This window comes from Cetorhinus maximus, chromosome 9 (genome assembly GCF_964194155.1).
Source record: "Cetorhinus maximus chromosome 9, sCetMax3.hap1.1, whole genome shotgun sequence".
Classification (NCBI taxonomy): Eukaryota; Metazoa; Chordata; class Chondrichthyes; order Lamniformes; family Cetorhinidae; genus Cetorhinus; species Cetorhinus maximus.
The window spans coordinates 37,816,894-37,842,423 of NC_135887.1; the positions used below are offsets into that span (position 1 = coordinate 37,816,894).

General features: G+C 42.2%; 1 protein-coding gene across 14 annotated transcripts in view; it reads right to left on the bottom strand.

The window, feature by feature from the left end:
* mtmr4 (myotubularin related protein 4) overlaps positions 1-25,530 on the bottom strand; it is a 196,294-nt gene that overhangs the window by 19,049 nt on the left and 151,715 nt on the right. For all 14 annotated transcript variants that reach the window (XR_013577531.1, XM_078548543.1, XM_078548538.1 and 11 more), the window contains 5 exons: positions 20,876-21,061; positions 19,527-19,697; positions 18,888-19,039; positions 5,028-6,447; positions 2,136-2,246 (listed from right to left, as the gene is read on the bottom strand). Coding sequence is in view for 13 of the 14 variants with exons in the window: in XM_078548543.1 (XP_078404669.1) it covers positions 2,136-2,246; positions 5,028-6,447; positions 18,888-19,039; positions 19,527-19,697; positions 20,876-21,061 (2,040 nt within the window). In the remaining variant the exon portion in view is untranslated. The remainder of the gene's footprint in view (positions 1-2,135; positions 2,247-5,027; positions 6,448-18,887; positions 19,040-19,526; positions 19,698-20,875; positions 21,062-25,530) is intronic.

Here is a 25,530-nt window from a genome sequence, read left to right on the forward strand (position 1 = left end):
TCTTTGTAAACAATTTGCTTTCATTATTTTTTCATAATCTTTTGTTGATTACTCGGAATCTGAGTTCCCAATTTCAGACTCTGTTCAATTTACAAGTCCCAAGTGCTCAGCACTCACTCCTGCCCCACTCGGGGAAAAAATAGAGGGGGAAAGGAACAGAAAACTGATGGGTGGTGGGGGAAAGGGGAAGAAGGTGAAGGGTAAGGATATTACAGATAGAGGGCAGGCAATGGGGAGAGTGGAGGGAAGGATGAATGGCCAAGGAGAAGGGAGAAAAACCAGTAACGTAAAAAATAAGAACAGGAGTCGGCCATTCAGCCCTTCAAGCCTGTTCTGACATTGCGAGATCATAGCTGATGTCCCTCAACTCCACCTTCCCACACTATCCTCATATCCCTTAATTCCCTTAGTATCCAACTTCCCACACTATCCTCATATCCCTTAACTCCCTTAGTATCCAAAAATCTATCAATCTGCACCTTGAATATACTCAACGACTGAGCATCCACAACTTCTGGGTTAGAGAATTCCAAAAATTCACAACACTTGCCTCAGTCCTAAGCCGTTTACCCTTTATTCTGAGACTGTGACCCCTACTTCTAGACCAATGCTTCCTAAACTTTTTTCTGCTGTGACCCCATATTAATGCTTCACACTTGGCGTGACCCAGAGTGCAAATTGATGGGTGAGGGGTGTGGAGGAAGTCAGGGGAAGAGTTGTTGAGCAGGGTGTGGGTTCAAACAGCAGGGATACAGGGGCAAAAAAAAAAAACTGCATTTCTGGCATCATCTCTGTAAATCTTCTCTACATCCTTTCCAGTGCTTCCATATCCTTTATATAATATGGTGACCAGAGTTAGTGCGGTCTAACCAAGGTTCAATATAGGTCTAACATAACTTCCCTACTTTCAATTTTATCCTTTTTGAAATAAAACAGTGCTTGGTTTGCATTTTAGGACCTTGCTAACCTGTGGTGCAATCTACACTTCATTGATGTATTTGTACTCTGAGATCCTTTTGCTCCTCTACCCACTGGACTCTCACCTTCCAAGTAATACTGACCACCTTATACTTCCTACAAAAATGTGTTACTTCACATGTATGTGTCGAACTTCATTTGCCAATTATTTACTCATTCTGGAAGTTTACTAATGTTCTCTTGTAATTTATTGCAGTCCTCCTCAGTATTGACTATGCCATCACCACTGCCGCCGCCGTTCCCCCCTCACAATTTGGTGTAATCTATGAATTTAGAAATTGTGTTTTTAATTCTAAATGCAAATCGTTAAGGTAAATTGAGAACAGCAGTGATCCCAGCACTGGGCCTTGTGGAAGCCGTCAATCCATTTTGCCATTTGTGCCGACTTCACGTTCTTTGACCTTATTCATTAGTCTATAATGGGGCATCTTATCAATGGCCTTTTGAAAATCCAGATAAATGATTTTCACTATATTACTATTGCCTATTCGCTCTGTTCCCTCCTCAAAAAAGTCAATAAGGTTGGACAAGCAAGATTTTCCTTTTTGAAATCCATGCTGACTAGTCATTATTATATTTCTTATTTCTAGATGTTCTTCTTTTCCGTCCTTCAGTAAGGATTCCATTATTTTTCCTACCACTGATGCTAAGCTTTGCATCCTCCTCACAGCTTAGTTTCTTATCCAACTTTGCATCACCAGCAAACCTGGGGATATTACACTTGATCGACTCGGATCCAAGTCATTGATTTGGATTGCTAACAGCTGAGGCCTAACCACTGATTGCTGCGGTACCCCGCTAATTACCAGCCTACTAACCTGAAAATTACTCATTTATTCCTACTGTTTTCTGTCCATTGACCAATCCTCAATCCATGCTAATAACCCTAATCTCATCCTTTTATGGAGGACAAGGAAGTCAGGGGAGGGTAAATGAGTGTGCTTTCCCTATGGCGTGATAATTGCTGACTTAGGGACTCCTTGTTGGAGTCTGAGGCATTTGTTCACATCTGCAAGACATAACTCAAAAATAGAAAAAAAAACACTACAAATCCTTCCCAAAGGCTTTAAAGAACCAGTTAGCAGGAATGTTCATGACTTGCCTTTCCCATTTTAGATTTTGTCGTACTAAGAACGATGAACAATCTATGCTCCTACCTCAGTCTCCTTCCTATCCACAGGTTCCCAACTTGTTTCTGAGCGCTGATCGTCACTGTGGATGGACAGAGATTCCTCAATGTCACTGTCATCTGATTCTCTCAAGCAGGTCTGCAAATCAGAGTGGGTGAAACATTTACAACAGTACAGTCCTATCAGCAACAAAGGTAGTGAACGACAGTTCAACTCAGCTTTATTAACACCCACACTACATCAAACTCTACTAGTCTCATCCTGCACTGCATTAAACCCCATGCTCTATACACACAGTGCACTAAATCTGATGTTATTGACACCACGGACTACTAAATCTGCATCATTTACGCTTCACGTTGCACCAAGCCCTTGACCACTGACTCCAATTTCACACCAGTGATAGAATACTTGCCACTTGCCTGGACGAGCGCAGCATTCAAAAGAACCTAGACGCCCTTATACATGAATCATAGAATTTTAACATGCAGGAACAACAAGCAATTAGGAAGGCAAATGGTTAGCTTTTGTTACAAAAAGAGATTTAAATATAAATGTAAAGAAGTTTTACTACAATTATACAGGGCATTAGTGAGACCACATCTGGAGTACTGTGTGTATTTTGGTCTCCTTACCTAAGGAAGGATATACTTTCTCTAGCTGAAGGACACTCAAGAAGCTCAACGCCATCCAAGACAAAGCAGCCCCGGCTTGATTAGCCATACGGCAGTAACAAAGTGGAACAGAAGGTAAGGAAATTGCCAGGGGACTTGAGCATCATTTTCAGCAGCTGGCAGGAAAGGAGTAGCTTGTGGCAGTGATCCACCCACTGACCACCCAAACCCCAGCCCCACACCCATCCTGATCACATAGCCAGAATGTTGGGCGAAAAACGAGCGGCTTCATTTCCAGGTAAGTAAATAGGAGCGGAGTGGCAATCAGACTCCAATTACCACTTGCTGCTGCCCCTACCTCTGTCCAACTGGTAATGAAACTCTCACCTGTCACCTCCAGCTCTGACTATTTCAATACTGGCTCTCATCCTCTACCCTCAATGAACTTTACCTCATTCAAAATTCATACCGCATTTCATTCTGCAACAGTCTAATTCACCCATTCCCCCTATCCCAATACATGCATTGACTCTGTCTCCTATCACTTCAAATTTAAAATTCTCAATCTCATGGTTAAAGTTATTCATAGTTGCAGTGTAGGGTGAGTTTGTGAGCATGAACATGGGGATGGAATACAATGTGGTGGAATGTGAAGTTATCCACTTTGGTAGGAAAATAAAAAAGAATATTTTTGAATGGTGAGAGACCACGAAATGTTTGCATTCAAAAGAACCTAGGTGCCCTTATACATGAATCACAGAATGTTAACATGCAGGAACAACAAGCAATTAGGAAGGCAAATGGTTAGCTTTTGTTACAAAATTAGATTTAAATATAAATGCATATACAGGGTATTAGTGAGGCCATATCTGGAGTACTGTGTGTAGTTTGGTCTCCTTCCCCATGGATATGCATTCTCTAGCCGAAGTGCAACAAAGGTTCACTGGATTAGTTCCAGGGATGCTGGGATTGTCCCAAGAGGAGAGTTTGAGTAGACTAGGCCTACATTCCCTACAGTTTAGAAGAATGACAGGTGATCTAATTGAAACATATAAAATTCTTAAGGGGCTTGACAGAGTAAATGTTGTGAAAATATTTGTCCTGGTTGGGGAATCTAGAACATAAGGACAGAGTCCCAGAATAAGGGGTTGACCATTTGGTTCTGAGAAGAGAAATTTCTTCACTCAAAGGGTTGTGAATCTCTGGAAATCTCTATCCTGGAGAGCTGTGTATGCTCAGTCATTGAGAATACCCAATTTTTTGGGTACTAAGAGAATTAAGGGATAAGGGAATAGGGTGGGAAGTGGAAATGAGATAGAAGGTTAGCCACGATCTTGTCAAATTGCGGAGCAGGCTCAAAGGGCCAAGCAGCCTCCTTGAGCTCCTAGTTATGTTACTATGCTTGAGCCTGGTATGTTTATGCACCGTGCTCCCTTCAACCTGGTATTTGGGACCTGTGCCTTGAGCCAACTAGGCCCCAAACTCTGAAATTCCCTTTCTAAACTCTCTGCCTTATTACCTCCTGCCCATTTCTTAGACAGAAATAAAAACATTGGGTTAAACATGGTTAGACATGGCTGAGATGCCCTCTAAAATAAACTACTCTGAAATACTGTCCATCCTTACAGTGGAAGAATAGCCATTTGGGAAAGGTTGTGGTGTAAAGCTATTAACATGGAAGTGCATTTCAGCAGGAGTCAAGCAAGTTAGCAGAGATGGGGAGAAAAGGGAAAAAGTGAAAAAATGGGTGTAACTGCTGAATCATGTGATGTGCTCTTTAAATGTAAGTCAAAGTTACTCATTTCCTAATCATTTTAAGTGTCAGCTTTCACCCATGGCTCCATAGTAGAAATCTTGCCTGAGTCAGAAGATTCTAGGTTCAAGTCCCACTCCAGAGATTTCAGCATGCAAGTCAGGCTGAAACTTCAGTGCGGTATTCAGAGAGTGCTGCACTGTTATAGGTGTTGCCTTTTGGCGGGAACGTTAAATTAAAGCACCACCTGTCATTATCTGTTAAATTAAAAGACCCTATAGCCCTTTTAGAAACTGACCAGGAGAGTTCTCCATGTTCTTACCAATATTTATCCCTCAACCAACGTCGTAAAATTCGCCTCAGTGCTGTTTGTGGAATATTCCTGTATGCAAGTTGGCTGCTGCACTTCCCTACATTACAACAGTGATCGCACTTCATGGGCTGTGAAGTGCTTTGGGACTTTGAGGGTGTTAAAGTTGTTATATAAATGCAAGTTCTTTCATTACACTGGGTGAGAACTGCCCTGAGAAGCTAAAGATTTGGTTCACTTACAAAATCATCCCCATAGTCAATGTCCGGCTCCACTGGGGATGCACAGTACTGCTGACTGTCTAGTCGCATCTGAAGCTCACGAACCTGTCGACGAAGCAATTCTACCTCCTGCTTGTAAGTTGCCTCAATCTGCCGTAACCTCTGTTGAACTGCATCCACAGGAAACGGCAATCCATCGTCATCGACGTAGCTCGGAGACATCTCCAAAGTGGTGGGAGCAATCTGACCAAGTGGTTGAAGTTGTCTCCAATGTGATGAGTGAGTAAAAAAACCACAAGTCTTTAGATTTGATCCTAATGAATAAAGGCTGGAATGGATCTGGTGGGATTGTCGGAAATTCTTAAGTGCTCCTATTTGTTCCTCCTTAAGCAAGTACTGTCCACTCACTGCAGAACCCACTCGCAGATGCTTATTATTTAGTCTTTTATAATGACAACCATTCAGCTTGGCTCTCCGGTGGCCTGTATCCCCACCATAGGCTGATTTTACCAAACCCTGTACACTGTCCCAGTTGGAGCTCAGTAATGAGAAGTCACTGAACTGACTCTGACAAATGTGTTTTCTGATAGTTCTCACACTCTCTATCGCTGTCCTCCCAACCCTACACTGTTCTGCTTCATTTTGAAATCCATTTGCAAGCAAGATACCGTTCTTCCCAAAGCTCAAGTCCTTGGGGAATGAAAAACCATCTGCCTTTGTCCTCTCCTCAGTCACAGTCTCTGTGGAGCTGTGCATGGCAGAAACTTTCTCCTTGAGGTTAAGCACATCTGCCACAGAATGGAGGTATGGTTGTAAATTAGAAGGGTTGCCATTATATTCTGGTAACTGGTCAGTGCCTATGGAGATGGTCTTTGCAGATGGGTTTGATAGAAATTGTTCACAATGACTTGGGAGATTTTCGTAAACCCTACATTCTTTTGGTTTTTCCCGAGTAACTTCATCCTTTTCAGTAATCCGAAGTGCTTTTTCCTCAAACTTGTTGTTTGCAATTGCATTAGTGCTAAGATCATTTAAAGGTTCCTCCTGTTGAGTGTCTTTGGGATGAATCAATGGTTCAAGGTTTCTGTAGCGCTCTGTCTTTTTGTTTGGATTTCTGCTATCAGGTGATTCTTCCTCTTCTGCTGGAAGAGGTACGTTACTGAATAGGTTTACCTCTCTAGCCTCCTCTGCTGTTTCTACTGGACCTATTAAGCCATTTACTTCTCGTTCAGAGGCAGATGTTCCAGCCCCAGTTTCAGGAACATCAGATACATCAGGGACACCAGGTATGGCTGGCACAGGCATGTTTCTGGGCTCTGCAGTGAGACGTCCTTCCTGACAATGTTGGTTTATGTTGGGATCGCTGGATGTTCTCGTCAGTGGAGCTCCTCCACTGTCACAGGCCAAGGGAAGATTGTCCACAGAACGGGCTTTTGGTAATCTAGAAAAAACAACACAAAAAGAATTCTGGTTATTTGAAGAAATAAGAGAATTCACACAGTAAATCCAAAATTTAAACTCCAAATAGCAGGGTGATGTTTGGTACCTGTTCCAGGCTCAGATCTATTATGTCTCCTCTCCTCAATGTGCAGCATTTGCAGCAGACCTACTACCTTAATGAACAGGAGACTGGGTCTCAGGTCACTACAGGAAAGGAGTGACTGAATGGGAAGTTAGGGTCAGAGTAAAAGAGCTGGGAGGCTATGAACAGAATAGATAACGAAGCAAAAGAGAATCACAGAAGCCTATTCAAGACACACATTGTTAGGGGAATTTGAGACAGGGGCAGCAAGTTAAAATGAAAACCTCTCTTCTCCAAGGGTGTGAGACGAACATCCAGGATCCCCCATAGGAGGGAGCAGATAAACAGACAATATAGCATTATAAAGTCTGTATGTGACAACAAATGCCAGACACAGCTGAATCCATAAAGTGAACAGCTTTAACGTAGCAGAGCCAATGAAATCGCTGACAGGGTGTTGAGTCTAGAGTGGAAATCCAATTTAGAAATGAACAAACCTCAAAATAATGAGGTGGTAAATATTTTCATTTGAGCCTTCCAAAAGTTTAAGTTTGCTCAATAGATGTCTACTACTCCATGCCAAATATAGCAAGTTTCAATTCAATTCCAAAAGATGGTTGCAGAATATGGAAAAGAAACACCAAGTTAAACACACCTTTTATGAAACACTTTAGAGTCTTGTTTTTCAATTTCAGTGTAGTAAGGTTCTACAGTTTGTATGCTTTCAATTACATATTGCAAAATTTGTGGATTAAAAAGTTAATTTTCAGGAACAATTTTATTTTTTCAACAGTTGTATTTTCCCTTCACCCGCACTTGAATTATCAGCGGTGTTTACTACCGAAAGCTGCCTGATTACTGTACTGTAACACTGCTCCTGATTACAATACATTCAAGCCCATGACGCTCATCAGCACCACCATTCAAACTTAATTTCAATTAGTGCCAAACCAACTGTTGACAACCAAATAGAAACTTAAATAAGAAGGACTGGCATTTATTTAGCACCTTTCACAACCACCAGAGCACTTTACAGCCAATTAAGTACTTTTCAAGTGTAGTTACTGTTGCAATGTAGGAAACATGGCAGCTAAAATCTGAGCGTGGTGAGTGTGGAGACTTCATTTAAAAACCGAGTGGGGAGAGTTTGGAGCGTTCATTTCAAACAAAGAGCAGGGAAGTTTCATTAAAAAGAGCGGTAGAGCAGCTGATTGCTAAGTTGGATTGGTGAGTATTTCTAGTCTTAAGTAAAATTAAGGTCTATAATTTGTGTTTAGGTCTCTAGTCTTTATTTTCTCTTTCTTAAAAATAGCTTAAGTATAAGATCAATACTGGTATAAAAAAAAAAATTACAATAAAGTGTGAAGAGCGGGGATACTAGAGTAATTAATCAATAAATTAAATAAAATAAGCTAGCGATGGCAGGACAGGTGATGTATTGCTGCTGCAGCATGTGGAATATGCTGGACACCAAGGTGATCCAGAGTGAACACATCTGTAGTAAGTGTTTTCAGCTCCAGGAACTTTGGATCCGAGTTGAGGAGCTAGAGTCCGAGTTCCAGACATTGCGCCACATTAGGGAGGGGGAGAGTTACCTGGACACTTTGCTTCAGGAGGTGGTCACACCCCACAGATTAGGTCATTCAAATTTGGATTGTGGTCAGGGACAGGAGGGTGTGACTGCAGGTGAGGTAGGCATGGGGACCCAGGTGGTAGCGTTCGAGGAACCTCAGCCCCTGCAATTGTCCAACAGTTACAAGGTTTTTGCAAGCTGTGTGGGTGAGAACAGGGACTGCAGGGAGAATGAGCAAACTGACTATGGCACTGTGGTACAGGGAGCCATTCAACTGAGGGGAGGTAATAGGAACGTGCTAGTGGTAGGGGACAGTATAATTAGGGGGATAGATACTGTCCTCTCAGCCATGAGCGTGAGTCCCGAAGGCTGTGTTGCCTGCCCGGTGTCAGGGTTAAGGACATCTCCTCAGGGCTGGAGAGGAACTTGGAGTGGGAGGAGAGGGATCCAGTTGTCATCGTCCACATTGGTACCAACGACATTGACAGGGTTAGAAAGGAGATTCTGCTGAATGAATTTGAACAGATAGGAGCTAAATTAAAAAGCAGAACCTCCAAGGTAATAATTTCGGGGTTGCTACCTGAGCCACAGGCAAACTGGCATAGGGTAAATAAAGTTAAATGTGTGGCTCAAAGATTGGTGTGGGAGGAATGGGTTTCAGTTCATGGGGCACTGGCACCAGTACTGGGGTAGAAGGAAGCTGTTCCAGTGGAACGGGCTTCACTTGAACCATGCTGGGACCAGTGTCCTTGCAAATCGAATAACTAGGGCTGTAGAGAGGGCTTTAAACTAAATAGAGTGGGGGAGGGGATATGTTGGCTTACAAAGCAAAAGGATATGGCAGCATTGCAGGGCAGCTATTTAGGTAATGATACCCAAAGTATGACAGGAAGGGACAGAGTGTCCAAGCATAAAAAAACAGCAGCAAGTAGGATCAAAGGGGGGAAAATGATACTTTACTTAAATGCACTTAGCATTCGGAACAAAATAAATGATTGAATGGCATAAATAGAGGTTAATGGGTATGATCTTATAGCCATTACGGAGGCATGGTTACAAGGAGATCAAAGCTAGGAACTAAATATTCAGGGGTATGTGACTTTTCGAAAGGACAGGGAGGAAGGAAAGGGTGGTGGGGTAGCCTTGCTAGTACGAGATGGAATAAGTACGATAGTAAGAAATGAACTTGGATCAGAAGATGTATAATCCATATGGGTGGAAGTAAGAAATAACAAGGGGAAGATGACACTGGTGAGAGTAGTCTATAGGCCCCCTAACAGTAGCTATGCTGTAGGACAGAGAATAAATCAGGAGATAATGAGGGCATGTAAAAAAGACAGTACATTAATCATGGGTGATTTTAATCTTCATGTAGATTGGGAAAATCAAATTGGCAGAGGTAGCCACGAGCAAGAATTCGTAGTGTTTTCCAGACAGTTTCCTCGAACAATATGTTGTGGATCCAACCAGGGATCAGGCTATTTTGGATCTGGTAATGTGTAATGAGGCAGTTTTAATAAATGATCTCAGAGTAAAAGATCCCCTAGAAATCAGTGACCATTACATGGTAGAACTTAGCGTTCAGTTTGAGAGTGAGAAACTTGGGTCAGAAACAACTGTGCTAAACTGAAATAAGGGTAATTACAAAGGAATGAGGGCAGAGTTTGCTGGAGTGGGCTGGGAAAGGAGTTTTGCAGAAAAGACGGTTGATGAACAATGGCAGACGTTTAAGAAAATAGTTCATGACTCACAATAAAGATATATCCCAGTGAGGAAGGAGGATTCTAGGAAGGGGATAAACCAACCATGGTTAACCAAGGAAGTTAAGGACAATATCAAATTAAAATAAAAAGCATACAATGTGACAAATATCAGTGGTAAGCCAGAGGATTGGAAAAGTTTTAAAAACCAACAGAAGATGACCAAAAAAAAAATGAAGAGGGAGAAAATAAACTTTTGAGGGTAAACTGGCAAGTAATATAAAAACAGACAGAAAGAGCTTCTTTAAATATATAAAGAGGAAGACAGAGGCTAAAGTGAACATAGGCCCCTTAGAGAACGAGGCTGGGGAAATAAAAATAGGGAACCACCAAATGAGTTGAATAAATACTTTGCTTCAGTCTTCATGGTAGAAGATACTAATAGCATTCCAAAAATGCTAATAATCAAGGGGCAAAAGGTGGTGGGGGGGGGGTGGGGGGGAAACAAATACAATAACTATCACTAGAGAAAAAGTACCAGGGAAACTAATGAGGCTAAAGGCCGATAAGTCCCCTGGACCTGATGGGTTGCATCCTAGGATATAAAAGGAAGTAGCTGCAGAGCTAGTGGATGCACTGGTAGTAATCTTCCAAGAATCCTTAGATTCTGGAAAAGTCCCAGAGGATTGGAGAACTGCCAATGTAACACCCTTATTCAAAATGGGAAGGAGACAAAAAACAGTTAACTATAGGCTAGTTAGCTTAACACCTGTCATTGGGGAAATATTGGAGTCTATTATAAAGGATGTAATAGCAGAGCATTTAGAAATGCATAATATAATCAAGCAGAGTCAGCGTGGCTTCATGAAGGGGAAATCATGCCTGACAAAGTTATTAGACTTCTTTGAGGGGAACCAGTAGGTGTAATATATTTGGATTTCCAAAAGGTGTTCAATAAGGCTCATGGTGTTGGGGGTAGTATTTTAGCATATATAGAGGATTGGCTAGCTAATAGAAGACAGAAAGTTGGGATGAGGGGGGTAATTTCAGGATGGCAACCTGTAACTAGTGGAGTGCCACAGGGATCAGTGCTGGGGCCACAGTTATTTACAATATATGTTGACTTGGATGAGAGCAATGAATGTACTATCGCCAAGTTTGCGGATGACACAAAAATAGGTGAGCAGGATGGCACAAAGAATCTACAGAGGGATATAGACAGGTTAAGTGAGTGGGCAAAAACTTGGCAGATGGAATATAATGTGGGAAAATGTGAGGTTATGCACTTTGGCAAGAAGAATAGAAGAGCTGAATATTATTTAAATGGAGAAAGACTGCAGAAACCTGCAACACAAAGGGAATTGGGGGGTCTCCATGTATGATTCCCAAAAAGCTAGCATACAAATTCAGTAGATAATAGGGAAGGCAAATGGAATGTAGGCCTTTATTTCAAAGGGAATGGAGTATAAAAATAAGGAAGTCTTGCTAAAACTACACAGACAAGAGTTAGACCACACCTAGAACACTGAACAGTTTTGGTCCCCTTATCTAAGGAATGATGTACTGGCATTGGAGGTGGTCCAGAGAAGGTTCACTAGATTGATCCCGGGTATGGAAGGATTTTCTTATGAGGAGAGGTTGAGTAGGTTGGGCCTACATTGGAATGAAGAAGAATGAGAGGCGACCTTATTGAAATATATCAGATTCTTAGGGGGCGTGACAGGGTCGAGGCTGAGAGGTTGTTTTGCCTTGTGGGAGCGTCTAGGACCAGGAGGCATAATCTCAGGGTAAGGGGTCGCCCATTTAAGACAGAGATGAGGAGGAATTTCTTCTCTCAGAGGGTAGTTAACCTGTGGAATTCTTTACCACAGAGGGCTGTAGAGGCTGGGCTGTTACGTTTTTTGAAGGCTGAGATAGACAGATTTTTAATCAGTAAGGGAATCAAGAGTTATGGGGAAAAGGCAGGAAAGCAAAGTTCAGGATTATCAGATCAGCCATGATCTAACTGAATGGCAGAGCAGACTCGATGGACCGAATGGCCTACTTCCGCTCCTATGTCTTATGGTCAATTTATGCTCAGCAAGTTCCCACAAACAGCAATGTGATAATGACCAATTTGTTTTGTGATGTTGATCGAAGGATAAGTTAGGGCACCGGGAATAATACCCCTGCTCTTTTTCAAAATAATGTTATGTGAGAGGGAGAAAAGAGGGCTTGCTTTACCATCTCATATGAAATACAGTAAGGAAAGAAAGAACACCAGCACGTTAAAACATACTTATGATCAAAACTGACATGACAGGGAGAGAAGAAATTGACCATCACTATTCACATCAACTAAAAAAGGGATCTGCAGCTGGTAACTTCTTCCTCCACAGACACTTAACGATTTTTGGCAATCTTAGCTGTCCCCTAATTCCAATCATTTTATGTAGAATTTCCCAGTAAAATCCCAACTCTCAGGATTATCAGAATTATCAAGGGCAGATCATCCATTGTTACGACTGGCTCAGAGATTAGTAAATTACTAATTACTGAACGAATAGTAAACATGAGGATTGGGAGAGTTTCAGCAAAAGATGACCAAGAAATTGAAGAGGAGCGAAAATATAGCATGTAAAAGTAAACTAGCAAGAATTATAAAGAAGCTCTTGCAATATGTTTTAAGTTTATGAAAAAGAGTAGCAAAAGTAAATGTGGGTTCCTTACAGGCAGAGATGGTGAAATTTATAACGGAGAATAAAAGAAACAGCAGAGAAATTAAAGAAATATTTGGTAACTGTCTTTATAATAGGAGACATAAAAACATACAGTAAATAACGCGAACCAAGGATCTAATAAGTGAGAAACTTAAGATAATTAATATTAATAAAGAAAAGTACTGGAAAAATGAATGGAAATAAAAGTTGACAAGTCCCTTGGACCTGATGGCCTACACTTAGAGTTCTTAAAAGGGTGGCTACAGCAATTGCATTGCTTGTGATCTTCCAGAATTCCCTTGGATTGGGAGGTTTCAAATGTATTCAAGAAAGGAGGGAGAGAGAAAACAGGAGTTATATGTTATTTACTCAGACACCAGTTGTTCTAACAAGCAGGGCACTGCATGGATCAGTGCTTGGGCCGCAGCTATTTACAACGCATATCAATGTCTTAGATGAAGGGGCCGAGCGTAACTTACTCAAGTTTGCTGACGATACAAAGTTAGGTGGGAAGTTGTGAGGAGGATGCAAAAATGCTGCAAAGGGATAAAGATAGTTGTGTTTGGGCTAGAAAGTGGCAGGTGATACAATCTGGGGAAATGTGAAAAGTATCTATTTTGATAGGGAAAATTGAAAATTCTAAAAAGGTTAGGGACAAGCAAATGTTTATATGCAGAAGTCTCTGCCCAAGGGGGTGAAGAGGAAGTTACAAAATGTCTAATTCTGACCACAACAAATGAACATGAGCCTGGATTTTCACTCCCAGGTCAGGAGTGCAGATACAAGACATTTCGCAGCTCCGCAACACTGACCTGGGAAAAGGTGCACTGGAAGTTGGGATTGTCCTGCTGGAGGTCAGGCCCACTACTCCCAGAATGAGTGCAGAGGTGGGCTGGGCCAAAGGCCTGCCTCTGTGCTCCGGCAGTGTGTTCAAGATTTAAAATAAAAACCATAAAATCCAAAAATCTAGCCCTCACCCCTCACACCCACTCACCCCCCCTGCCCCATACACTCCCCATGCCCATCCATGCCAACACATGCCACCCCATGCCCTGCACCCAACCCCTCATACCCTCCATGTCAACCTATGCCCCTCTAATGGCCCTTCATAGCTCCTATGCCAACCCATGCCCCCATCACTCTTTGCCCTTACCTCTACCATACAATCTAACCCAGTATCCACCATGGGCAGACCTCAGGACCCATGCTGAGATTAAATTAAAAAAGGGCTAAGTGTCTATTCCGGACTTTGATTTTTTTTAAAAAATACTCCTTCATAAAAACCCATTCACAACATTTTAATTCCTTCAACTACATCATTATAAAAACAAACATTTCATTCAAATGCTTAATCCCTTATAAAAGAAACACTGAAATTTATAGTCCTACTTCAAAGATTCAATGACCACTGGAGCTGTCAAACTGTGAGATGGAAGGCACCCTACTGTGACAATGGAAGGTTGTGAAATCAGTTATGAAGCACAGATCCAGTAATAGTAACCCTCAGGCTTATGTCAAGAGAGAGTGAAATAGCAATTTAAAAATAACACTCCAAACATTTTATTTAAAGATTTAAATGGAAAATGCCTTGACAGCTTGACAGTTGCCTTTGACAGTTCACGCTGACACTTTCGACAGTTAATGGGTTTATGCACTTTTTACGCACATTCATGTTTAATTTTAGAAATCCCAAGGGGCACCTGACCTTCCCCAAAGGTGCCCCAGGACCATATCCAAAGGGGTACTCTATCTTTCCAAAGGGCACCACAAAGTTCAGACCTGCTCCTACCAGGTCTAACTGTGAACGTCATGTTTCACATACCTGGGGTGGGGGGGTGGTCACCAAAATCACACTAGTGGAGGCAGCTGCTGATTTAGCTGGCTCCATGAAATGCGCATGCTCAAATCCCCAACCCTGGGCCGATTCCCGTTTTTGCAAAAATTATAGATGTTGTGTTCGGGGTCAGAGGTTTCGGATTTGAGCCTCTTCCGCCCGATAAAGGGCTCTCCGGCATTGCAAAAATCCAGGCCTTGGACTTAGTCTAGGGTTGTCAGAGCTGTTCTTCAGAAATAGCATTTCAGCGATTAAAGGTTAGACTTTAGCTTTGCTAGCTATAATTACATTTGGTTACATTCCTGCCTTCTGAATTGTCAGAATTAAGGTAAGTGTTTAAGTTTACTTTTCTTCAAGGGTTCTGTCAAGCCAATCATTACTCAAATTCCAAATATCACAAAATCAGATCTAAGGAGTTCTCTGCACCCTCAGAATGCAAATTTTACAAACCAATAACTTTTTTCGTCAGATTTCAATAAAAAACCACTGGGTCCCTTTAGAAGTTTGGCCCACAGCATCAACCAACACTCTTCCTCTCTTTGTCATAGGGGATTCTATAGTCAGGGGCTCAGATAAGCGCTTCTGTGGTCGTGAAAGAGACACCAGGATGGTATGTTGCCTCCCTGGTGCCAGGGTCCAGGATGTCTCTAATCGGGTACGGGACATTCTGAAGTGGAGGGGGGAGGGGGAGAACAGCCAGAGGTCGTGGTACACATTGGTACTAATGACATACGCAGGAAGAGAGACGAGGTCCTGCAGCGGGAGTTCAGGAAGTTAGGCAGAAAGTTAAAAAATAGGGCCTCTAGGGTTGTAATTTCAGGATTACTCCCTGTGCCACGTGCCAGTGAGGCTAGAAATAGGAAGATAGTGCAGCTAAACATGTGGCTGAACAGATGGTGTAGGAGGGAGGGTTTCCGATATCTGGATCATTGGGATCTCTTCCAGGGCAGGTGGGACCTGTACAAGAAGGACGGGTTGCATCTAAACTGGAAGGGCACCAATATCCTGGCTGCAAGGTTTGCTAGTGTCACTTGGGAGGGTTTAAACTAGTATGGCAGGGGGGTGGGAACCAGAGCAAAAGGTCAGCAGGTGAAATAAATGACTGGGAACTAGTGAACATGGCCAGTAGGACTAAGAGGAAGAGCAGGCAGGGAGAAATTACTGAACACAGTGGGACTGGGGGTCAGAAATGCATTTGTTTCAATGCAAGAAGTATAACAGGCAAGGCAAATGAGCTTAGAGCTTGGATTAGTACTTGGGACTATGATGTTATTGCTATTACAGAGACTTGGTTGAAGGATGGACAGGATTGGCAGATAAACGTTCCAGGATTTAGATGTTTCAGGCAGGATAGAGAGGGATGTAGAAGAGGTGGGGGAGTTGCACTGTTGGTTAAGGAGAATATCACAGCTGTACGACAGGAGGACACCTCGGAGGGCTCATGCAGCGAGGCAATATGGGTAGAGCTCCGGAATAGGAAGGGTGCAGTCACAATGTTGGGGGTTTACTATAGGCCTCCCAATTGCCGGCGGGAGATTGAGGAACAGTTATGTAGGAAGATTTTGGAAAGATGTAAAAGCAATAGGGATGTTGTGATGGGTGATTTTAACTTTCCCTATATTGACTGGGAATCACTTAGTGCTAGGGGTTTGGATGGTGCAGAATTTGTAAGGTGCATCCAGAAGGGCTTCCTGAGACAATATGTAGATAGTCCAACTAGGGAAGGGGCAATACTGGACTGAACCCGGCCAGGTGGTCGAAGTTTCAGTAGGGGAACATTTCGGGAAAAGTGACCATAATTCAGTAAGTTTCAAGGTACTGGTGGATAAGGATAACAGGAGTCCTCTGGTTAAGGTGCTTAATTGGGGGAAGGCTAATTATAACAATATTAGGCAGGAACTGAGGAATCTAGACTGGAGGCGGATGTTTGAGGGCAAATCAACAACTGACATGTGGGGGGGCTTTCAAACATCAGTTGATAAGAATTCAGGACCGGCATGTTCCTGCTAGGATGAAGAATAAGTATGGCAAATTTCAGGAACCTTGGATAACGAAGGATATTGTGAGATTAGTCAAAAAGAAAAGGGAAGCATTCGTAAGAGCTAGAAGGCTGGGAACAGATGAAGCCCGTGGAGAATATAAAGAAAGTAGGAAGAAACTTAAGCAAGGAGTCAGGAGGGCTAAAAGGGGTCATGAAAAGTCATTGACAACCAGGATTAAGGAAAATCCCAAGGCCTTTTATAAAAAGCAAAAGGGTAGCCAGGGAAAGGGTAGGCCCACTCAGGGACAGAGGTGGGAATCTGCGTGTGGAGCCAGAAGAAATGGGAGAGATACTAAATGAGTACTTCTCATCAGTATTCACCAAAGAGAAGGATTTAGCGATCGATTTGTCTAGGGAAGAATGTGTAGATTGCCTGGATCATGTTGGGATCAAAAAAGAGGTGTTAGGCGTCTTGAAGAATATTAAGGTGGATAAGTCCCCAGGGCCAGATGGGATCTACCCTAGAGTACTGAGGGAGGCAAGGGAGGAGATTGTTGGGGCTTTGACAGAAATCTTTGTATCCTCACTGGCTACGGGTGAGGTCCTAGAGGACTGGAGAATGGCCAATGTTGTTCCATTGTTTAAGAAGGGTAGCAGGGATAATCCAGGAAATTACAGGCCGGTGAGCCTTACGTCAGTGGTAGGGAAATTATTGGAGAAGTTTCTTCGTGACAGGATTTACTACCATTTGGAAGCAAATGGGCGTATTAGTGAGGGGCAGCATGGTTTTGTGAAGGGGAGGTTGTGTCTCACTAACTTGATCGAGTTTTTCGAGGAAGTGACAAAGATGATCGACGATGGAAGGGCAGTGGATGTTATCTACATGGATTTCAGTAAGGCCTTTGACAAGGTCCCTCATGGCAGACTGGTACAGAAGGTAAAGTCGCACGGGATCAGAGGTGAGCTGGCAAGATGGCTACAGAATTGGCTTGGTCATAGAAGACAGAGGAAAGCAGTGGGATAGTGCTTTTCTGAATGGAGAGCTGTGACTAGTGGTGTTCTGCAGGGATCAGTGCTGGGACCTTTGCTGTTTGTAGTATACGTAAATGATTTGGAGGAAAATGTATCTGGGCTAATTAGTAAGTTTGCAGACGACACTAAGGTTGGAGGAGTTGCAGATAGTGAAGAGGATTGTCAAAGGATACAGCGGGATGTAGATCGATTGGAGACTTGGGCGGAAAAATGGCAGATGGCGTTTAATCCGGACAAATGTGAGATAATGCATTTTGGAAGGTCTAATACAGGTAGGAATTATACAGTAAATGGCAGAACCCTTAAGTGCATCGACATGCAGAGGGATCTGGGTGTACAGGTCCACAGGTCACTGAAAGTGGCAACGCAGGTGGACAAGGTAGTAAAGAAGGCATATGGCATGCTTGCCTTCATCGGCAGGGGTAATGAGTATAAAAGCTGGGAAGTCATGCTGCAGCTGTATACCTTGGTTAGGCCACACTTGGAATATTGCGTGCAATTCTGGTCGCCACACTACCAGAAGGATATGGAGGCGTTGGAGAGGGTGCAGAGGAGGTTTACCAGGATGCTGCCTGGTCTGGAGGTTATTAGCTATGAGGAGAGGTTGGAGAAACTTGGATTGTTCTCACTGGAGCGACGGAGATTGAGGGGCGACTTGATAGAAGTTTACAAAATTATGAGTGGCATGGACAGAGTAGATAGTCAAAAGCTTTTTCCCAGGGTGGAAGAGTCAAATACTAGGGGACATAGGTTTAAGGTGAGAGGAGAAAACTTTAGAGGAGATGTGCGGGGCAAGTTTTTTACGCAGAGGGTAGTGAGTATCTGGAATTCGCTGCCAGGGGAGGTGGTGGAAGCAGGTACGATAGTGGTGTTTAAGAGGCAGCTTGACAAATACATGAATAGGATGGGAATAGAGGGATACGGACCCCAGAAGTGCAAAATGTTTTAGTTTGACGGGCAATATGATCGACGTAGGCTTGGAGGCTGAAGGGCCTGTTCCTGTGCTGTACTTTTCTTTGTTCTTCCCGGGAGTAAACTCTTGAGCAATACTCAACCATTACTGCCTTCAATTGCTACCAGAGAGGCTGTTTCCAATGGCTGAAGAATTGATAATGAGAAGGCACAAATTCAAGGTGACTGGCAAAAGAACCAGTGGCGATATGAGAAAAAAATTCTTATGCAACAAATGGTGACGATTTGAAATGTACCACCCAATAGGATGATGGACACTAATTCAATAGTAGCCTTCAAAATGGAATGGACAAATACTTGAAGGATAAACAAATGCACAGATATGGGGAAAACAGAAGAGTATGACTAACTGGATAATTCTTTGAAAGAACTGGAGCAGACTTGAAGGGCTAGATGGTGCCTTTCTGTGTTGGACTGTTCTATGCATCTACTAAAAGTTAACATGTTACTGGATTACTTGTTTGCTCTCTTAAATCACCCATGTCCTACTAAATATTTCTGTGTTAACATAAGCTGAATTGTAATGGCTCAATATAGATTATTTGTGTTTCAAATCCAGCCTACACACCTGTCCAGTGGCTTTCCAGTTCGTTCCTCTGCTGCTCCACTTCGGGAGAGGCAGAGCTCAGTACTGCCAGTGGGTGTGCATGGAGACGAAATAGGCAGATACACAGCTGTCCAAACATGAAGTGCCCGAACGTGACATACTGGGTGTAAAACCTGTCAAGAAAAATTACAGCACATATCACAACGTTGATTTATACTTTTTGTAATAATTCCTATCCTCATACAAATCTGCCATAGTATAACATTATTAAAGATCACCATTGACATAAAAGGAACCACCCAGTGTAACACTAACTATACAGATGATCCCAGGTTAGATTCCTGGTCTACTCTATGCTGAGATAACACTAAAGAAGATTGCATTTAGGATAATAAAATCATAAAATGTTGGAAATACTCAGGTCAGGCAGTATTTGTGGCAAGAAATAGAGTTAACATTTCAATTTGTGATGGCCCTTCATCAGAACTGACGAAGGATCATCACGACCTGAAACGTTAACTGTTTTTCTCCACAGATGCTGCCTGACCTGCTGAGTATTTCTAGTGTTTGATGCTTTTATTTCAGATTTCCAGCATCTACGGTATTTTGCTTTTTGCCTTTAGGGTGACCTTGGCTACAGTAGATTTGCATGCTGCTCACCGTTTCACCACTGGGGATATACAAATAGTTCTGAAAGTTTTTGTTGCCAGTTCGTAGCAGTGACCAGACTGAGCACGTGTGCTTGTAGATGTTGCGTGCCTCTCGCTCTCTGCTATTGTTACAGAGGAACGTTCCATACAGACAGGAATACGTATGTTGAACCAGCTTTACCTATGGAGAAATAAATAAGGCAGTGCACTCAGGCCACAAAATTTCATCAAAAGCTTTCAATATTAATAAAAAACACTGGATAACATTAATATTGAAAAACAAAATTGAAGGGTCAAGGACCAAACAGCAGGACAACACCAAGGCTAAAAAGGTAAAAGGAGGTAATGATAATGTTGGGTTTTGGAACTGTGATGAATGTAGCAAAAATGGAGGGAGTGAAAGATATCCATTGTTTTGGGAGCTAATAAAGAATTAGGAAGCAAAGCAAGGAGTGTGTTGGATTGTATATTTGGAACACAGAAATAAGAGGAGAAAAATTCAAATAAGAACTAGCCAAAGTAATATTGATAAAAGAGGCAAAAAAGATTCCAACAGAGAAAATGAGTAGAGACTAGTGGTGACAGTGATTGTCCATCAAACAAGTTTTTCCTTGTATCATACACATGAGTATGAGAAAGTGAGTGAGAGAAATATGTTGCAAGAGCCTCTCGGATATGGGAGTAATATTCTAGTCTTGAAATTGACCTTTTACGGAAAGCTGAGTTTTTCTGGGGAGGTGATGGATAGCTATTAGCATGTTATATAGATATAGGGTGCCAAGTCTCATATACTCACTGCCCTAATAATGCTCGATGATCTACATTGGCTCCCAGGAACTCGATCAAGCAATGCCTCGATTTTAAAATTCTAATTTTTAAGTCCCTCCATGACCTTGGCCCTCCTTAGTCTGTAATCTCCTCCAGTCCCACAACCTTCTAAGGTATCAGCACTCATCTAATTCTGGCCTCCTGAACATCCACAATTTTAATTGCTCCACTTCTGGTGATCATGCCTTCAGCTATGCAGGCCCTAAGCTCTGGAATTCCCTCCCTAAAGATTTGCACTCCTTACCCTCTCTTCCCTCCTTTAAGACGTGCCTTAAAACCTATTCCTTTGATCAAGTTTTTGGCTTTCTGGCTTATCATTGCCTTATGTGGGTCAATGTCAAGTTTTAAGTTTAATGTTCCTGTGATGAGTCTTGAGACATTTTATTAGGTTAAAGGTGTTATAGAAATGCAAGTTGTTGTTGTTGTAATTGAACAAATAAGCTTGTTTGTAAAGCTAACCCATTCTAATTAGATACAGAAACAACTTTGTTAAATGTGTACCTTCCACATGATCATATTCAGAACCCTTACCAGGAATGCATCACTAAACTCGAAGAGACATGGGAACTGCTTCAAAAGCTGATGGACACAGTCCAGCCACTGCAGAAATACTGGACACTGCTCACTCAGGTCATCCAGATTTTCAGAGTGGCCACATCGGTCACCAAACTTATGACCAAAATCCAGCCATTCTGTTTCCACCAGAACCTGAAATCCCTGTAAAATAGAAACAATAATGCTGTGTTCAAAGATCCAGTGACAGCATGCAGTAAAATGTCAATAACATACAGAATATCTAAAACTGTAGACTTCCCATCAGTAACTGAAAGAGAAGAAATGTTAGTGTTTGGGGTCATGAACTTTTGTCACCTTTGATGCTGGGTCTCCACCTAACAGGTCAACCTGCTTTTTCTGTTCCAGATGCTGGTGGATCCATTTATTTCTAATGTTTTAGATTAACAGTATTTTCATATTCTATTATCTCCGCTTAGACTCGGTGATGGATTAATGTTCTGATGATCACATTCCCATGAAGAAACACATTGAACTTTAAGAGATCAGCTTTCCCCCAGTTTATTATAGCTTGATGACAAATCTTTTATTTTTATATTACTTCTGCTCGATATTGATAATCCAGAAATCTATCTCAGTCACCCTGAATAAATGGCACTACTTCAAAATGAATATCTGGGTGGGTGACGATAACAGCTTTACTGTGATGAAGATTACTCCAGTTGCAACACTGCCGATAATTACGATAGCTGCATGCTTATGTTCAATTCCAGCCCACAGCTGGGATGAAAGCCTCCAGTCTGTTGAATGTAGGGTTCCTTTGTGAAATGAATTTTGCCAATTCCAATCCAATTGAGGGTGCTCAGACTCAAAGGACAAAACTGCCAACAGCACTACTTGGCAATTTCAGAGGCCATAGGTTGGCTGGTGTGAATGAGGAATATCACAGAGGCACATTAAGGTATATTATGGAGACACTGAGTACCCTTGAGGAACCCAAAGTTCACAAAAAAAGCATAACAGATGAGACTGATTTTATGGGATGAATTCTATGATTGGCCTTGATCAGTTTTGCTATTTTCAGTTGACTTCAGTTTCTATGCAAGTGTGAAACTCATCAGTTAGCTCATGTTCCCAGCTCCCAAACAGAGCACCTGACAAAGTGGCTCAAGCATAAGCAATGATTTAAACTTGCCAGAATTAACAAACAGGAGTCTCCTATTTAAGGGCTGAGAATCAGTAAAATGCATTATATGTTAGTTGGACAATTCCAAGGCAAAGTTCCCACTCCCTCTGCTGATGAATCAGCACTCCTCCATATTGAATAACACTTGGAAGAAGCACTGAATCTGGCAAGTTCACAGAGTGTACTCTGGGTGGGAGACTTTAATGTCCATCACCAAGAGTGGCTGAATAGCACCACGACTGACCGCAACCCGACTGACATAGCCGCTAGACAGGGTATGCAGCAGGTGTTAAGGGAACCAACAAGAAGGAAAAACCTACTCAAGAACACAAGAAATAGGAGCAGGAGCAGGGCCTGTCGAGCCTATTCCTCCGTTTAACATAATCAAGGCTGATCTTGGGCTTCACCTCCATTTTCCTGCCCTCTCCCCATCTCCCTTAATTCCGAGACACCAAAAACCTGTCTATTCCAACCTTAAATGTATTCAACGATGGAGCATCCACAGCCCTTGAGAGTAGAGAATTCCAAAGATCCACAACCCTTCAGGTGAAGTAATTTCTCCTCATCTCAGTCCTAAATGATTTTCCCCTATCTCGAGACCCTGCCCCATGTTTTAGACTCCCCACCTGGCAAAAACAATCTCTCAGCGTCTACCCTATCAAGCCCACTCAGAATTTTGTAAATTTCAATGAGATCACCTCTCATTCTTCTAAACTCCAGAAAATATAAGCCCAAATTATTTAGCCTTTCATCATAGGAAAACCCCTCATCCCAGGGACCAAACTAGTGAACCTTCGCTGTACCACCTCCAATGCTAGTATATCCTTACTTAAATGTGGAGACCAAAACTGCATACAGTATTCCAGATGTAGCCTCACCAAAACCCTGTGCAAGACTTTATTCTTGTACTCCAATCCCCTTGGAATAAAGGCCAACATGCCATTGCCCAATTGCTTGCTGCACCTACATGCTTTCTGCATTTCTTGTGCAAGCACACCCAAGTCTCTTCGATCATCAACATTTACAAGTTTCACGCCTTCTAAAAAATATTCTGCTTTTCTATTTCTTACAATCAAAATGAATAACTTCACACTTCCCTACATTATACTCCATCTGCCATCTTGAAGCCCACTAACTTAACCTGTCTACAGCACTTGGTAGCCTCTCTGTGTCGTCCCCACAGCTTACCTTCCTGCCTAGCTTGGTATCATTAGCAAACTACTCTCCATCTCTTCTTCTAAGTCATTAATATAGATTGTAAATAGTTGAGGCCCCAGCACTGATCCTTGTGGCATTCCATTATTCACTGCCTGCCAACTTGAAAAACCCCTGTTTATGTCCACTCTTTGCTATCTATCCGTTAACCAATTCTCTATCCATGCTAAAATACTACACCGAACTCCACGAGCAGGATTTTAGTCCAGCGGGCGGGCGCATGCCTAACCCAGTCAGGCGTAAAATAGCGCGTGATGATGTCGGGTGAGCGTTCCTACATCATCGTGCACTCACGCGATATTTCAGTCGGGAGACATGTGTGAGAGTCGGCAGCGCGCCGCAGACAATTAAGATGTCTATTTAGGTCCTTAATTAATTAAGTTCTACCTATTTTTCACTGCCCGAACAACCTTACGGTTGGCAGGCGGTCAAATCAGCCAGGTGCCCTTTGCATTTTTTAGGAAAATTCATCCACGGACGAGATGAGGTTTCTAATAGTAATTTTAAAAAGTAAAAATTTTTAATCAACATTTTTACTATGTCCCTGTTCATTTGACTGAGTCATATGTGGGGACATGTTATATCATTATTAAAATCTTTATTTTGGAATCCACAATTCTTCAGCTTCCTGAGGCAGCTCTGTGCCCTCAGGGAGCTTTCAGTGCCTGCTCCCCCATGCATGCGCAGACTTATGCACTTGCCCTCCTCCCGTCCCCACCCCGGCAGTGCTGAGCTTCTTGGCGCCTTATACGCTGGCTGACCGTTAATTGGCCAGCCAGCATGAAATCGCAGTTAAGGGCCGATCGCAAGCAGCGGACCATTTCCCGGCTGCTCCCGGGCCCACCCGCTGCACTTGCCCGACGACCGGAAAATCCTGCCCCATGAGCCCTCGTTTGCCTATTAACCTTTTGCGCGGCACCTTAATGAATGTCTTTTGGAAATCCAGGTATGCTACATTACTGGTTCCGCTTTATCAGCCACATTAGTTACATCCTCAAAAGACTCTAATAAATTTGTCAAACAGGATTTACCCTTAGTAAACCATGTTAACTTACTCTAATCATAGTATGCTTTTCTAAATGCATTGTTAAGACTTCCTTATTAATAGATTCCAGCATTTTCCCAACAATGTTAGGCTAATTGGCCAGCAATTCATTGTTTTCGCTTTTCTGCCTTTCTTGAAAAGCAGTGTAACATTTGTCAACTTCCAACCTAATGTGACTACTCCAGAGTCTAAGGAATTTTGGAAAATCACAGCTAGCACATCCACCATCTCTGCAGCTGGATCTTTTAGAACCCGAGGGTGTAGGCCATCAGGTCCCAGGGGTTTGTTGGATTTTAGACTAAGTTTCACCAATACTTTTTCTCTGCTGCTATTAATTTCCTCAATTTTCTCACACTATTTAGCCCCTAGGTTACAGTCTATTTCTGGTGCGAAACTTTTGTCTTCTACTGTGAAGATAGACACAAAATATTCATTCAATGCCTCTGCTATTTCCTCATTCTCCATGATAATTTCTCCTGTCTCTTCTTCTAAGGGGCCAACATTTACTTCAGCTAATTCCTTCTTCTTTACAGACTTATAAAAGCTCTTACAATCTGTTTTTAAAATCCTGGCTTGTTTACTCTCATATTCTATTTTTTCCATTTTTATCAACTTTTTGGTGGCCCTCTGCTGATTTCTAAAACACTCCCAACCCTCAGATTTACTACAGTTTTTTGTGACATTGTAAGCCTTTTTTTTAAACTAATACTATCCTTAACTTCCTGAGCCTTGGATGGGTCTTTCTCGCTGAGATTGCGTTTTTCAATTGAGTGCATTTTTGTTGAAAATTTTGAATAATTCCTTTAAATATTTCCCACTGTTCATTTATTCTATTCGTGTTAGTCTGTTTACCCAATTAACCTTAGCCAGTTCTCCCCTCATACCTATGTAATTGGCTTTGTTTAAGTTTAAGGTTCTTGTTTGTGATTGGAGCATGTCACTTACAAACTTAAAATGGAATCCAATGGTATTATGATCACTATTTCCCTGAGGATCTTTTACCACAACATTACTAATTAACCCTGCTTCAAAGTTGTTTCCACAACATTTTGCTCCAAGAAACTGTCACGAAAACATTTTACAAACTCATCTCCTGGACCACTCTTGCCAGTTTGATTGTCTGAGGCTATATGAAGATTAAAGTACCCCACAACTATTACAACTAGGACCAGGGGGCATAATCTCAGAGTAAGAGGTCGTTAAGACATAGAAGAGGAGAAATTTCTT